General features: G+C 39.2%; 2 protein-coding genes across 7 annotated transcripts in view; one reads left to right on the top strand and one right to left on the bottom strand.

The window, feature by feature from the left end:
• The window catches only part of METTL25 (methyltransferase like 25), a 63,674-nt gene extending 56,887 nt beyond the window's left edge, over positions 1-6,787 (bottom strand). For 2 of the 4 annotated variants that reach the window (XR_015706548.1, XM_087766257.1), the window contains exon 1: positions 6,486-6,787. Coding sequence is in view for 3 of the 4 variants with exons in the window: in XM_087766257.1 (XP_087622383.1) it covers positions 6,486-6,744 (259 nt within the window). In the remaining variant the exon portion in view is untranslated. Of the gene's footprint in view, positions 1-5,452; positions 5,931-6,485 lie in introns of those variants that run through there. The other 2 variants (XM_087766259.1, XM_009463159.2) reach the window with 2 other exon arrangements.
• On the top strand, positions 6,740-14,072 carry CCDC59 (coiled-coil domain containing 59). Of its 3 annotated transcripts, none has more exons than XR_015706549.1 (5): positions 6,740-7,003; positions 8,417-8,639; positions 11,081-11,180; positions 12,847-12,977; positions 13,827-13,963. XR_015706549.1 is itself a non-coding variant. In XM_087766261.1 (5 exons), exons 1-4 carry the CDS (start codon positions 6,874-6,876, stop codon positions 12,959-12,961), a joined length of 558 nt encoding a protein of 185 aa, XP_087622387.1. In that variant the 5' UTR covers positions 6,740-6,873; the 3' UTR covers positions 12,962-12,977; positions 13,827-13,963. The 3 variants fall into 3 exon arrangements, 2 of the variants coding, with proteins under 2 accessions (XP_087622387.1, XP_087622386.1); XM_087766261.1 differs by having other exon boundaries at positions 12,857-12,977; XM_087766260.1 differs by lacking the exon at positions 12,847-12,977 and having other exon boundaries at positions 13,827-14,072.
• The last annotated feature ends 296 nt before the right edge of the window (positions 14,073-14,368 follow it).

The following is a 14,368-nucleotide window of genomic DNA, read 5'->3' as shown; positions in this document are numbered from 1 at the left end:
AGCTGTTCAGCCGTTTTGCCAGGTGAAGAAGAAATCTAACTTTCTTGATGAGAAGTGGGTGTTCCACTTTGTTTCATGTATATTATGACCTCTTTGAATTAGTATAGTATTTAATATAACACACTGGAGAAAAGTCTGGCCCATTCTAATATACATTTATGTTCTTTATCTCCAAATTTTATTTCCTCAGTAACCAGTATGGTTTGGGGTTTTTTTCATTTTAGAAAATTGAAGCACATAACACTGAAACATATAATCTTTTTAGCAACTGGCACACATTTTTAAGTATATTGGCCAATCTTGTATGACAAAACAAAACAAAACAAAAATTAGTCAAGCAAAAACCTTTCCCCCAACATCTACTTCTTTTCTTCGTGACATAACATTATATGAAATAAAGGAGATTTGAAAGTACATTGCAATGTCATCCTGTTACAAAATATTTCTTTAACATATGTGAGATGCATGAGGAACAGCTGAATAAAATTTGATTTTTGTAATTTTCATTTTCATATATGTATACTACTTATCTATTAAATGTATTTTGGTTTGTAAGCAGTATTTTTTCAAAATGTCTGGCTAGATATTGGGTGTTTTTAATGGACCTTTATATTTTAAATACACTGAATTGTATCACTAGTGCAAAAAATATGCTTTCTATAATTACAGTGACATCAGATACTTGGGGGTGCAAGAAGAAATACTGCCATTCTCCCTCCATGTAACAGGACAGCAATAAAATTCATGAAAACATGTCATTGTCACATAACAAGTCTATCAGAAGATGCCTTTGTTGAATCCAAGTGTACTAACATATGCATATTTTCAGTAATATTAAGCAGCTTAGAACTGTTCTTAATGTAAACTTTCTAGTGGTATTAGTAGAAATAAACAGAAATATGAACCAACCTGAAATATCCTATAGGTGTCATAAATATTACATTTATGTCTTTGCTTTAGTTCAAAAGGCAGAAAGGAATGCAAATGTTACTGACAAATTAGGTACCTATATGTTGTTTATAAACATGATCTATTTCCATACTTGAGATATGTTTGTTTCTCTACTAATAGGCAGGATCTTTAAGTACATTAGTTTTCTTTATTGGAAATAAACTAACTATGCTGATGTTAACAGCAGCCCTCCAATGCATCGTACTGAAATAGATACTGGAAAAGGTTTGTTCAAAGCATCAGACTTGCCTACCAACTCAACCCAGAATGGCATCCCAGTCTAACGGGAAGTTTCTACAAGGTTGTCGTGGTTTAACCCCAGCCAGCAACTAAGCACCACACAGCCGCTCGCTCACTCCCCCCCGGTGGGATGGGGGAGAGAATCGGAAGAGTAAAAGTGAGAAAACTCATGGGTTGAGATAAAGACAGTTTAATGGGTAAAGCAAAAGCCGCACGCGCAAGCAAAGCAAAGCAAAGCAAGGAATTCATTCACTACTTCCCATCGGCAGGCAGGTGTTCAGCCATCCTCAGGAAAGCAGGGCTCCATCACGCGTAACGGTTACTTGGGAAGACAAACGCCATCACGCCGAACATCCCCCCCTTCCTCCTTCTTCCCCCAGCTTATATACTGAGCATGACGTCATATGGTATGGAATAGCCCTTTGGCCAGTCTGGGTCAGCTGTCCTAGCTATCCTCCCTCCCAGCTTCTTGTGCACCTGGCAGAGCACAAGAAGCTGAAAAGTCCTTGCCTAGTGTAAACTCTGCTCAGCAAGAACCAAAACATCAGTGCGTTATCAACATTATTCTCATCCTAAATCCAAAACACAGCGCTCTACCAGCTACTAAGAAGAAAACTAACTCTATCCCAGCTGAAACCAGGACAAAGGTCTAGGCCACCATACATATCTCTTCATCCAGAAAAGTCATTCCAAGCAGACAACAGTTAATTCAAAAAATGGGCACAAATACGCACACAAGGATGGCACACCTGCACAAGCTACTGCAAGTGCAATATTTTGTTTAGGTAATTACATCAATACTGTACTGAACCTACATCTGGAGTGAAAGCTAGGGCTCTCTCATCAATTTCTACTGCAAGGTCTATAATCACCTTTCTTCAAACTGGATCAACTTCAACTGCTTGGATACCGTAATGTCCATGCTCTTACCATCTACCAAATTACCAAACGCAAGAATGGCATTGACTAGCCACTCCGCTTCCACAACACCAGCCATCACCCAAAACACAGCAAAAACAGTATCTCTCATCCTCTCTGTAAGGAATACCTATTACATACCTCACTGGCAACTTTCACCCAACAATCACTGTGGAAATAAACATCATGTGAATTACACATACAAACTTGCTACAGTACAAAAAGAAAACAATCATCAGCCATGCACATACCCATCTTGCACCACACTACCCTGGCACTGATATGGAAAATCATTAAACCCATACCCTTGAGGAAATTTATCCTTATTTTTCCCATCTAACTTTCAAATAGCTTACCAAGATCAACAGCAGAAGCAAATATTCTGCAGATTAGAGTTCACAACTTTTAGTAATCCAATCTTCCTTTCACCTTACTTCCTGCTGATCCCACTATGTCGCACAAATACAACTTATCTTGAAACTTCATAGCTTTCCTAGGTTAAAGACTGATTATTGAAATTTGGAGTTTTCTGCTTCTTTGCCAGAATTCGTGAAAAGCTTATAAATCCACCACTTGCCTGCTTTCACTTTTTCAGCACCTGACATAAAATATATTAACTCTTCTTACAAATCTCATGTAACTGAAATTAAATGCAGTAATACCCATGTTCTGTAACTTCCCTGAATTCAGTTATCTGATGGAAGAATATGAACAGAACTAGTAGGATCTCATACAAGATCACTAGTATATCATCTGTAATAACACTCCTACCAAATTTAAATTGTTGTCCCAGCTTGCCAACTAAAAGAAAAAAAACCCAGGTATATTAAGGTATCTGAAGCATGACTTCAACCTATGGAATAGCAGTTGTTGGACTATGTATTATTTGTGAATATTAAAAATGTTAGTTTTCTCAAAATGTTTCTGCTTTGGTTGCTCACAAGATGAAATCTAGTATGTCTTTTAACCAGTCAGTCCATACATTTGCAAATAAATCTTCAGAGGAAAGAAACATATGCCAAAAAATGGGAATTATAGTAGAAACAGTAATTTACAGTAAGATATGAAAATACTTAAACACAGATTTTTCTGTGCCTGTGTCCAATTTACAGCAATGACGTGATAAACAAGATGCAATATGGCAAATGTCAGCTTTTTGATGTATAGAAATATAAAACAGTTTTCTATATCTAAAAATGGATCTGAAATTTTTCTGTAGGGTACAACTGAAAATGAGGGTTCCACCCTTTATATGGTCATTATAATGAAATATCATCTGATGAGTATCTGAAAATATTCTTTGAAACTGATTTACAGAACATGTAATGGAATGTTCTGTAACATGATTATCTTCTTGCATATAATACTGTACAACAGAATTGTAATTTCTTGCTTGCTAGCTTCTAAAACTACAATTCAGCACATGTATTTGTCAAAATCCCTATAGTAACATAAAATATTGTGCAGAATAACAGTTTTGTGCCAATCTGCAATAATGTTACTTTATAGTTTGCAGAGCTATGTGAGTATGAACTGACAACTTCAGATTTTCAGATTAATTCTGTCAATTGCAGCTTATGTTTCCCTATAATTTAATTTGGGATCCCTATTAGAACAGATTCTAGAAAACTTTTCAGAATAGTTTGGGGATTGTGAATGTACAAAAGTAAAACTTCTCAAACTCTTAGGAAGCAGAGGTTTTATGATGTGAAATAAAAATGTTATTATACACATATTTTGAGTAAGGCGTTTGGGGTACATGACCACAATGTCATTTGAGCATGCAAAATAAATCTATTCTGATAGCCACACTCCAAAAAAAAAAGTAGTTTTATAAATGATAGCAAGTTAAGAAAGCCTTTTAGTACCCATTTCAAGGTAAATATAAATAACTAACATTTAAATATCTGATAATTTTGAAGAACAACCACATCTAGAGTTAATATTTTAGAGGAATATAAGAAAGAATCATTTCTGTTTATGTTGGGTTTCAAGATCTCTAATGGATGGTTTCTGATCTCTAATGTTATTAAGTTGTACTAATGCACTCAAATAAGCTATGATATTAAGTTTCTCAATCCTAATTTTAATACAGGCTAACAGTGCATTCATTTTCAAATATAGGTAGATGTTTGCAGGTCACTGAGAAACTCATATTCTACTATGATGTATTTTCATCATATGACTGGATGGACAGATACCATTCAGTCAAACGAGTCAGGCATGAAACACCAAATCGGCAAGCACATGCCCATTCTGTTACAGTGCCTCCAATTTTGTCACCACACTGGAGGAATTTTGAGTGTCTCAGAAACTTCCAAATGTTAAATAGCATACTATAATTTTGAGGCTAGGAAAAAAGAGCAATTCTCTTTTTTTTGATCAGCAGAAACAATCCCTGCAGAAACTGAAGAAGAAAAGTTATATTTTAACCACAGCATGAAAGCTTCATACCCTTCTAAAACACGTGCTTTATTTTAGCTATAAATTGTGTCTTTGTTCCAGTAATTTCTGTATCAGATTCTGTAACATGCATTTTAAATATAGATCATTAAATCATCTTCTGACTTTAAAATCTACAAAACAATACTCTGCCTTCCTGATTCTCTTGCTACTCTACAGGCCACCACTTCAGTGTCTGAATCATTTCATGGGCTTTCCCATAGAAACAGGTAAGATCAGGGTAATTTTCCTTTAGTGTTTTCTTTTTGATGACTTCATCTAATAATTAGTTTTGTTCCAGCCTTTACTTACATTTAATTTTATGTCCCGTTGCTCTGAATAAATTCTGACTCTGACATTACCTGTCAAAAACATTAAAAGTTTTTCCTCACTGCTTCCCAACACTTTTGCTTGCTGACTGGACCACTGTCTTGTTTCCATCTGTCTCTCGAAGTTAATTCATAATCCAGTGTCTTTTTCACACACAAATAAATTCTGTGGGTTTTTTCCCCAGATACCTCAACCCTTCAAAAATGAGTCTTACAGTTAATATTTTGAACGTCTTTAGATCCAAGAGAGAAATGTTACAAGTGATGTAGCAATTCACAGTTCTTCAATCTCTTTCCAAATCCAAATCACTATCTTAGCTTGTCTTCTATGCCAAAAAGTACACAGCTCCACATGCTACTTTCCGTGGACCCTTCCATTACGCTCAGTGTGCTTTCCTGTCTCACGTGTCATTTCACATAGCATTTCAGAGCTAACACTACGTGAGAGCTATCTACGTCCCATCAGCTTTGGCACGATGCAGGTTTTTCTCGGCTAAGATCTTTGTCAAAGATTTTACCTTAGTTTTTAAACTGATCCCTTTGCTGGGGCTCAGTCTCCCCAAATAACATACCTTTCAGATGCTTTATCTTCATTTCTGTGCTCTGCCTGAAAGCGTATTACTGGTATGCTTCCCTTCTACTTGGACTGCAGTAAATTCAGTAATACAGTTCCATAGCTGGCCTCCTCTTGAGTTACTTGAAAATTACTAAAAATATGAAGTGCTTCTTAAATAGGTCTTGTCAGAAATAAAACTGCTTTCTGTCTTCCTTTGCCAGACACTCATTATTACAGATATATAGGAAAACAGTGTTTAAGCCTTTTCCAGCTGTCCTCCACATTTCCAGAGTTTCAACATTTGGAGGACTTTCAACTGTTACATCTTTCCACTCATGTGGAGGGGTCTTTTTCGGTTCATTTTAGTTCTGTTCCTCAGAAATTAGTCAGAGTGAAGGAGTCTGAGAATTAGGAGTTTCATTTCATTTCTAAATGAACAGGATGAAATTCATAACATGAGACCATCATCACAACCGTCACTACCAAGAGCCTCCTAACGTGCAATTCCTCTCACCACAGCTATACTTCATCTGAACCGTGACGGTTCCAAATAAATCCTGTTACCCTGGAAAAGATGAGCGCTGCTGGTGCAAACACAGGCCTGAAAAAGCAGGAACGGCTTCAGCTGTAGGCAGACTAATGGAACAACAAGGTGGGAATGGCTGCAGGAAGGCAGCGGGTAAAGACGTAAGGAAAAAAAAGCAGCTCAGCAGAGTGGTGTGAAATTCTTCTGTTTTACTAAAGGAAGGAAAATAATTTTAAACAGGAGGAGGACAATGAGGAGGTCCTAAGAGCGAGAAAAGAAAACGGTGTCACCTGCGGAGCACGAGGCGGCTGGAAGAGGGGAGGCACCGCGAGGCCCGCAGGTGGCCCCAGCAGCCCGCGCACAACGGGAGGCCGCTGCGCTGCCACGGCAGCCCGTGCTGCCGCAACACCGCTGTGAGCCGTTACAGCCTCCCGTGACCGCCACCGGCACCGTGCCCCGAGCTCTCGCCCCACAGCTGGGCCCTCCCGCCGGGCCCGCGGGCCCCAGCCCCGCCCCGACTCACCCCACAGCGCCGCCGCGGCGCCGGAGGCCTCCCCCAGGGGGCGCCGCAGCGCCAGCGGCCCGGCCTCGCGCAGCGCCTGCAGCACGGCGGCGGGGCGCGGCGCCACCAGCCGCTCCCACAGCCCGCGCGTGTAGAACTCCACCGTGTGCGCGCGGCACAGCGGCAGCGCGCGCGCCAGGAACCGCGCCACGCGCCGCAACCTCTCTGCCGCCGCCGCCGGAGGCAGCTGGGGCGGCAACGCGCCAGGCGGCCGCGACATGGGCCCGCTCCTCGGGGCGGCCGGCAGGGTCGCCGCTGTCGGCTGCGGAGGCGGGTGAATCGAGCACCGGGTGGTGGCGGCGGCGGCGCAGCTCGGTGACGTCTCTCGCTGCGCGACGCCGGGAGAGCGATGGCGGCGGCGCGGCGCGGCGGGCCGGGACCGGCGGAGGAAAATGCGGGCGCCGGGGCCCGCGGTCCCCGCCGAAAGCGGCTGTGGAGGCCCGTTTTGCTGCGCGACGTCGTGGGCAGCGTCCAGGAGGGTGAGTCGAGGGCGGTGGGCAGCCGCGACTGGCCCCCGGCCGGCCTGAGGTGGCGTCATGGCGGGAGAGATGGCGCCGAGGGAGGCTCGGCCCGGCCCCGCTGGTCGCGGCCCTTGGCCTCCCGCCGTGCCGCTGGGCTGGCTCAGCCCTGGCGGCCCGGGCCGGACCGGGGCCAGGCCTGCCCGCCCTCCTGAGGGGCTACGTGTCGCGGAGCCGTCCTCGCCCGCTGCCCGAGGGGTGGTTAAACGCACTTTACGCCAGGGGTGCGTCATCGGCGAGGGGGGCTCCGCGGCGGCTTGGGACCGGGGCTGCAAGGCTGGCTGGGGCCAGCCTGTGTCCAGCTGCAGCTCCCGGACCTCGGGATTGCAGAGGCTGCGCTCGGGCCGGGTGGTGACGGTTCTCTGTTGTAGGACTCCCTGTCAGTTTTCTGTGGAGCTGCATACCTAGAATAGAAACGTATTTGGAAACAGGTTCAGACTATTGACAGGTAGTTATGCAAACGTAACAATAAACTGACAGGAAAAAGAGCATCGGCTTTTACAGCACTTTTCTGAAATTTGAACTTTGGAGAAAGAATCAAAGGAAAAGTTGGGACTAATTTGGACTTGCTGCCTTTAGAAACTATTTTGTTAATGACTATTATACAAGTCAGTACCTGTTAAGACTAATTCAATAAAAAATAACATTAACATATCAGGAAAAAAACGTGTTTAACTTAAGATTGATAAGTGGTTATATAATGACTGAGACGGAAACAACCATCATCTGATGTTTCCTTTAAGACTAAATCATTCTATGATGTAGCATACTTTTGAAGTTGTAGAAAAGCTCTTCCTGGACAGGTGTAGAAAGAAGGTAGTAGCAATAAAATACTATTTGTGTGAAAAGATATAATAGAATATTAATATAGAATAATACAGTGATTTAGTGACTTTTTTTCCTGTGGCATTACAGCTGCAGACTACTTACGCAGCCGATATTACTGTTATCTTTGTCTTCTTGAGACTGTCTTTAGGAATCTATTTTGGAATCTATATTCGTGTTGTTTATGAAGCTGTCAAAAATAGGAGAGAAGTGAGATCTTAATATGTCTTTTCACTGGATTTAAAAGGCATTGACAAAGGTGTATAATGTTGAGCGTGCATTAAGTAGTATGTTTGCAATGGCATGTTCTCTCAAGGCTTTAGGTGATAATTTTCAGTTAATCTGTACAAGCCACAATGCGACAGTAGGGAACAGATTTATAGCAGTGTTTTTTCCTTGAATTTTTGATTTGTCCTTATTAAAATTAGCACAAATAGTGTTTTTTTTCTATTTTGGAAAGAAAATGGATTGAAATGGTCCTGGCAACAATTGAATGTCTTGGTACTGCTTCAGTGTAGGTGTATTTAACCCTTTTTCTTATGTTTTCAGGACGAGGATTTGCAATTCGAAGAAAACAAAAGATCGAAAGACAATACAGGAAATTGTTGAAAAAGGGGAGAAAGGTCCATTCACAACAGGATAATCAGTTTACGGATACTTATCCAGAGCACTTGAAACATCTTTACCTAGCTGAGGAAGAAATGCTTAAGAAACGGCGCAGGGCTCCAGATGATTCAGTTTTATCAGAAGAAAAACTTAATAAAGCAGTAGAGTAAGTTCTTGAAATATGTCTCTAAAAACAAGTTACTGTTTCCATCATTAAAGAAATAGTTTAGATCATATACTTCACGTGGACTTCAGTATGGTGATTTGCTTACTAAAAAATTGCCATTAGGTATTAAACGTTTTTCCTAATTGTTAGAAAATTTAAACATACAGCTTTGTTGTGTTTGCGTCAGAATCAGAAAGAAAAATTGATGGTGTTTAGGGCTTGATTCCTCAGTAATAATGTGACAGTTACCATTGTACTTTAAGGATAGAGTTCAGCCCAAGAGCAGTGTTTGGCCAATTTCTTACCATACCTACAAAGAGAAGAGTTTGCATTTCGAGTAGTGTGCTTTTGAGTCTACAGAGTTTTCCTTTGAATTGATTCTCAGTATTTTTAAATTAATGTCACTTTTTGGGAAGGTTTGTGCATTATTTTTCTGTTCACAGTTTGATAAGTTGTTTTCTTCATATTGCACTGTTTTTCTGCTAGAATAAGCGATATTATGTGCAGTTATCCTTTCGTGGTATGGCTAGTTTTGGGGCGATTTTAACTTTGAACTTGAAAAAAAAAATTGAAATGGAGGATTTAGTAAAACCTTAAGGGAGTAAAATGTTCTTGATCAAAGTAAAAATTTTAAACAATAGAGATATCATAATAGTTTGCCAGTGGTGTTTGGGGTTTTTGTTTTTTAGGGGTTTTTTTAATTTACTTATAATAACTGAGAAAGTCAAGTGGAGTTTTAAATTTGCGGTCTAACAAATGTTAGACAACTTAAACCATTTTTTTGCTGTATGACAGTAGTTCCCCCTGAAATCTTGGTTAGATATGTCAGTGAAATGAAAAGCAGTGGTCACTCAGGTCTAACGCTGTCCTGGAAGTGTTTTTAAACAGCATTCAAGTATAGTGACTGAGATAATGCCTTTTTGTCCCCAGGACAAGGAGTGCCCTACCTCTTTGAATTCCAAGGTGTATCTACATCTAAACTTTCCTGGGAAGAATGCTTGGGAGAGGGGGAAAAGGCAGTCAGATCTAAGTCCAGCAGTGGGAGAACGGTAGTTTCATCTGGAATGGGCAGCTAATTCGTGGGGATGTCTGAAATAGGACTGTTTTTCTTTAAACCAGAGGGGTTTTTAATTTTGCTTAAACTATGGTCATTGTGATTGTAAACCAGAATTAATAATTCTGCAAAAATGTGACTGCTAATCTGTGAGGTGGGGTGATGCGTAGAGTCTATTAGGTAGACTTCAGTGTTTTGTGGGGATGTAAAAATAAGACTTTGGTTAGGTAGTCCTATTTTAGCATATGTTGCAATTTAAGTAGTTTTGTACTTCTGAGAAGATGAGGTGTGATTGCACAGTATTGCCACAAGATGGAGATGAGAATAAAGCAAAGATTTTTTTTTTTTTTTTTTTCCCTCCTGAAGAGTGTGGTGTTTCTAAATGAAAGTATGAGTAAATGCCTTCACTTTCCTTTTTGATCATCTGTCTGAAATGTCCAGGATAAAGATGGCTAGTTCTCATTTTTTTTGTAGTATGAGTAATAGAGTAATCAAAAACTTATTTTGTGAACAGCTGTTAACTGTCTAGCAAAGCTTATGTTTTTCAAGTATGAAATGTTACTGTTTATGTAATGGCTTTATTGTAAATCAGAAAAAAAATTTAGAACTAAATAGCCAGAAAAATCCACTCAAAGTAATGTGGCAGTAAATGCCAGACAAATGGCATTGGTTTTCTTTACTGTTTTCTTTGAAAGATACCTGTGCAGTTTTCTATGTTGAAATTGGGAAGGAAAATTCAGTTCCTAATTTCAAAACATTAAGGACCATCTCCTTCATGAAGAAATTTTTAGAAAGGTATTGTTATTACTGTGGTTTTTTACCTTGCTGTGTCAGCCTGACTTCTCTGGCAGGCAATCTGCTAACAGCTGGCAGTCCTCATATCTCTGCAGTTGCATCCATATGTCCAAACTAGAAAGAGATAATGCAGCTCTTAAGCTAGTGTGTTCGGTTTTTCTAGCTCTGAAGAGCTAGTACAATGGGAAAAAATACTCTGTTAGGCACTCTTTAAACTTCATGAAACACCATCCATTTAAAGATCCAGCAGGTAAGGTATTACTAAAAGTTCTGTGCAGTCCAGTCTTCAGTACACTTGGCATTGGAGTTTAGTTTGCCATGCTTTCATGCTAGATGCTCATTGTATGACATGTAGTGGTGTTGGGTATCATGTAAGAGTAGTGTAAATAGGTATCCATTCAGTGTAGAAGGGTGAGCCTTGCTTGTCACTTAGGTAATCTGTAAATCTGTATTTCTAATTAACTTCACCAACTATGCAAAAAACAGTGGAAGAGCGGAAGACTGTACTCTGATTTTGCAGTGGCTATGGGATATATGGTTATGTCTGCCCGGTAATAGTCCGTATCTGAAGTACATGTACTTTTTCTCATAGGTCAGTTATGACTGAAGGGAAGCTTAAGAAGAAAACATCCAATCAGAAGGCAAAAGAAGAGTATGAGAAAATAAAGGCTGAGCGTGCTAGAAAGAAAGAGGTAAATCTTAGAAAGAGATCTTTCTTGATTGTAGACAAAGACTAGATTAATACATTTCTACCTGTCAGTCTTCCATCTGGACCCAAATAGGACCATAGGAGAGGAACACAGGTATTGATATTCTTTCAGTCTTTTTCAACTTGACAGTAATATTCAGGCATGCCCGTGTTCAAAGTTATCATTGTCTCGGTTCTTGCTATTTTTGTCTTGCAGTTGCCATTAGCAGGATTTTATTATGTCAGTTGGTACATCAAGAAAAACTTAAGAGCTTGGTCTTCATATCCTAGTGGATTATACTAGACTTCTTAAATATTGTAGAAGGGGAAGTAATAACAGTACCGTCATCTTGTGATGAAAAATGAAATATCTGTCCTATTTCTTATGGTGTTATCATAATGCAGTCTTCATTTTACCCTTTTATGTGCTTTGACCAACAGTGAAACAATTAAATGTAATCATATCCACTGCCAAAATCTTCAAATTTTTTTTCCCTTGTTCTAATTTAATGCGACTTATTCTTACAGGGCATACCTTAATATTATCATCGTTGAATAACTCAACTGAGTTATTTGATACATCCTTATTTAATTATTTTTTTCTCTCCCAGTACATTGTTGATTGCACTGTAAAATGGCACACATTGTAACATTGTAGAAGTTGTGTAACTCGCTGCTCACAAACTAAATTTCAGTATAAATATTGCTGTATATTTATACTGTATAAATATTACATAAATATATAGCTGGATAAAACACATTATTTCTTCAGCTTAGCTGTATTGAAAGCTAGAGTAGTTTTATGCAAGCTGACCTGTGATTCTGGGCAAGTTACGTGGTTGTTCAGCTGAGAGCTTCCTTTTTGAATATTAGATGCAGATTGTGCGAAAAGAAATGAATGCTATGACCAGCTTCTTTAGAGGAAATAGGAACAAGCAAAAACCCAGCAAGATTGCAAGGAATTTTCTTTGAGCAGCACATACGAGTTGCCTGAGGGGAGGTGTTAGCATTTTTGATCTTATTCAAGATATTTAGGCACAACAAGCAGTGCTGAGTGTCACAATAACAGTAATCATTTATGTGGAATACTGGTATGATAATCACATGCTTTACCCTCATGTATGTTAGCAAACACTGGATTTGCTGTTATTTATTTGGGGAAAAGAAGTAAGCTTAAAGGCACAGTTTTGGCCTCCACACTATAAAAAAAGCTAGGATTTAGTAGAGATCAGAAAAATACAAACGTAAGTAACAACTGCCTAAGTAAGATGAATGTTCTTGCTTTGAGTAAGTATTTGGTTGGTAGCTTAAATGAATGTTGTTTACAACAGTATGCCAAACACCAGTAAAATTATTAGTTAGGAAGTGAATTACAGGTAAGTTAGCCAATACTACTATGGATTAAAAAAAAAAAAAAAGAATGATATTAATCATTGTTACAGTAAAATACGTGAAGCATTCTGAATGGAGAGATGTTATATTTACAGGTTTGTTTGGTTTTTTTTTCCCCCAGAGGCCTCTTAGATTTTTATTTAGAAGTATCTTCTTGGGTAATTTCTGGTTAATTTTATATTCTACATCACAGAGCATTCTTACTAATTTTTGTACATCACAGAAGCTAGCTATGTCTTGGAAAACAGTAACATAATTGATAAATTCTCATCTTTGAGCATTCTGCAGAAACATCTGCCTTTGTGGTCAGCATGGCACTGCATTTCAAAGAACAAGCTTTATGAGAAGAAATCATCCAAAAGAACTGAAGCAGTCTTTCAGCCTGATTTGTGATGCCTTGCATATTTTGGTAGGACGTGATACAAGTGAAACAAGCTGGTTAGCTTGCTTGTTGTGGATATTTGCCCAAATTACTTACTAAAATTACAACACTAGAGAAGGGGGTGTAAGCTATTTGATAAAAACTGAACATAATATGATGATTATCCATATAGTGTAAGTGCCTCCATTAGTGTTTTGGTTGCATGTGTGCTGTCTCCTCAACATGGAAAGTTAGTACAGTTGAAAATCTGCTTAGGGTGGTTTTTTTTCTCTCTCTTAGTAAAGACAGCAGTCTGTGTTGCTTCGAAGAGGGCAGGTCACTAATAGTTTGGTCCTGATTAAGTTGCCCTAGGTAATGCTGCTTGCGATGCTGTCCTAGTATGACAAACTTGCCCAAGTTCCAGCTCCAGATATGTCCCATATCCTATATGCCAGTCCCACGCAGATGTGGCCAGTATCCTAGCACATCTGGATTGGCAAGACATTTACATGGGAGACTCTGGATCAAACTTTTTCTTTCTTTCTTGCACTTGAGAGGAGAAAGTGGGAAATTTTTGCTACTTTGTCATTTAAGGAAAAAAGTAATTTCACATGAAAGGAAGCAGTACATAATTTAGTGACAAATCTTACTTTAGGATGTTCTGCTGAAGAAAACTTGGCTCTTCTCTTGAAGCTTTAGGCAATACAATATGTTTTGATTGCAGTATGCTCTGATTAAGAGAGTCCTGATTAAGCTTTTAAGAGTAGTGGTGTTTCTAGTGTCAGCATAATACCTAATTGCCAGTACCATTACAAAAAGAAATTTTATTGCTTATAGATGGCTTCATAGTTATAGAAAGTATGTAATTATTTCATAATCATATCTGTTTAATTTCAGGAAGCAGAAAAAAGAAAACAACAAAGAGAAGCAGCTCAACGGTTGTACAAGCAAAAGAAAATGGAAGCTTATAAAATATTGAGTAAGAAGACGAAAAGAGGACAGCCAAATCTAAACTTACAAATGGAGTTTCTTCTTCAGAAAATACAGCAAAATACATAAACCTCTGCATACATCTTAATTGCAGGTCTTGAGTTACCTGTGGACATTTTATTGATTTTAATAAATAATGTCTTTTTGCTTCTATATGACTTTCGTTACTGGCTTGATTTACTCATCAGTCCAATAGTAGAGGATATTAATCCCAAATGTATGTATTCTATGCTGAGAGCGAGAGAGATCTGGTACCTTGAAAATAAATGGTCTGTATTTCTAAACTTAAATTCTGTTAGCTATGTAATATCCTGAATTCCAAATCATTAGAGCCTAGTATCATCACAACATAAATCTATGTAGTGTAAAGCATTTGTTTTCTAGCTCTAACGCTTCCTGCAATTGTGCCTGCTAAAATTACGCTTACTTGAGTAAAATGATACGTGCGA

The sequence above is a fragment of the Nipponia nippon genome, unplaced genomic scaffold (genome assembly GCF_047370975.1).
Source record: "Nipponia nippon isolate SJK-2023a ecotype South Korea unplaced genomic scaffold, ASM4737097v1 scaffold_3, whole genome shotgun sequence".
In the NCBI taxonomy this organism is placed as follows: domain Eukaryota; kingdom Metazoa; phylum Chordata; class Aves; order Pelecaniformes; family Threskiornithidae; genus Nipponia; species Nipponia nippon.
Note: the sequence above shows the minus strand (reverse complement) of the source record. Positions and strands in the feature narration are given on the sequence as shown.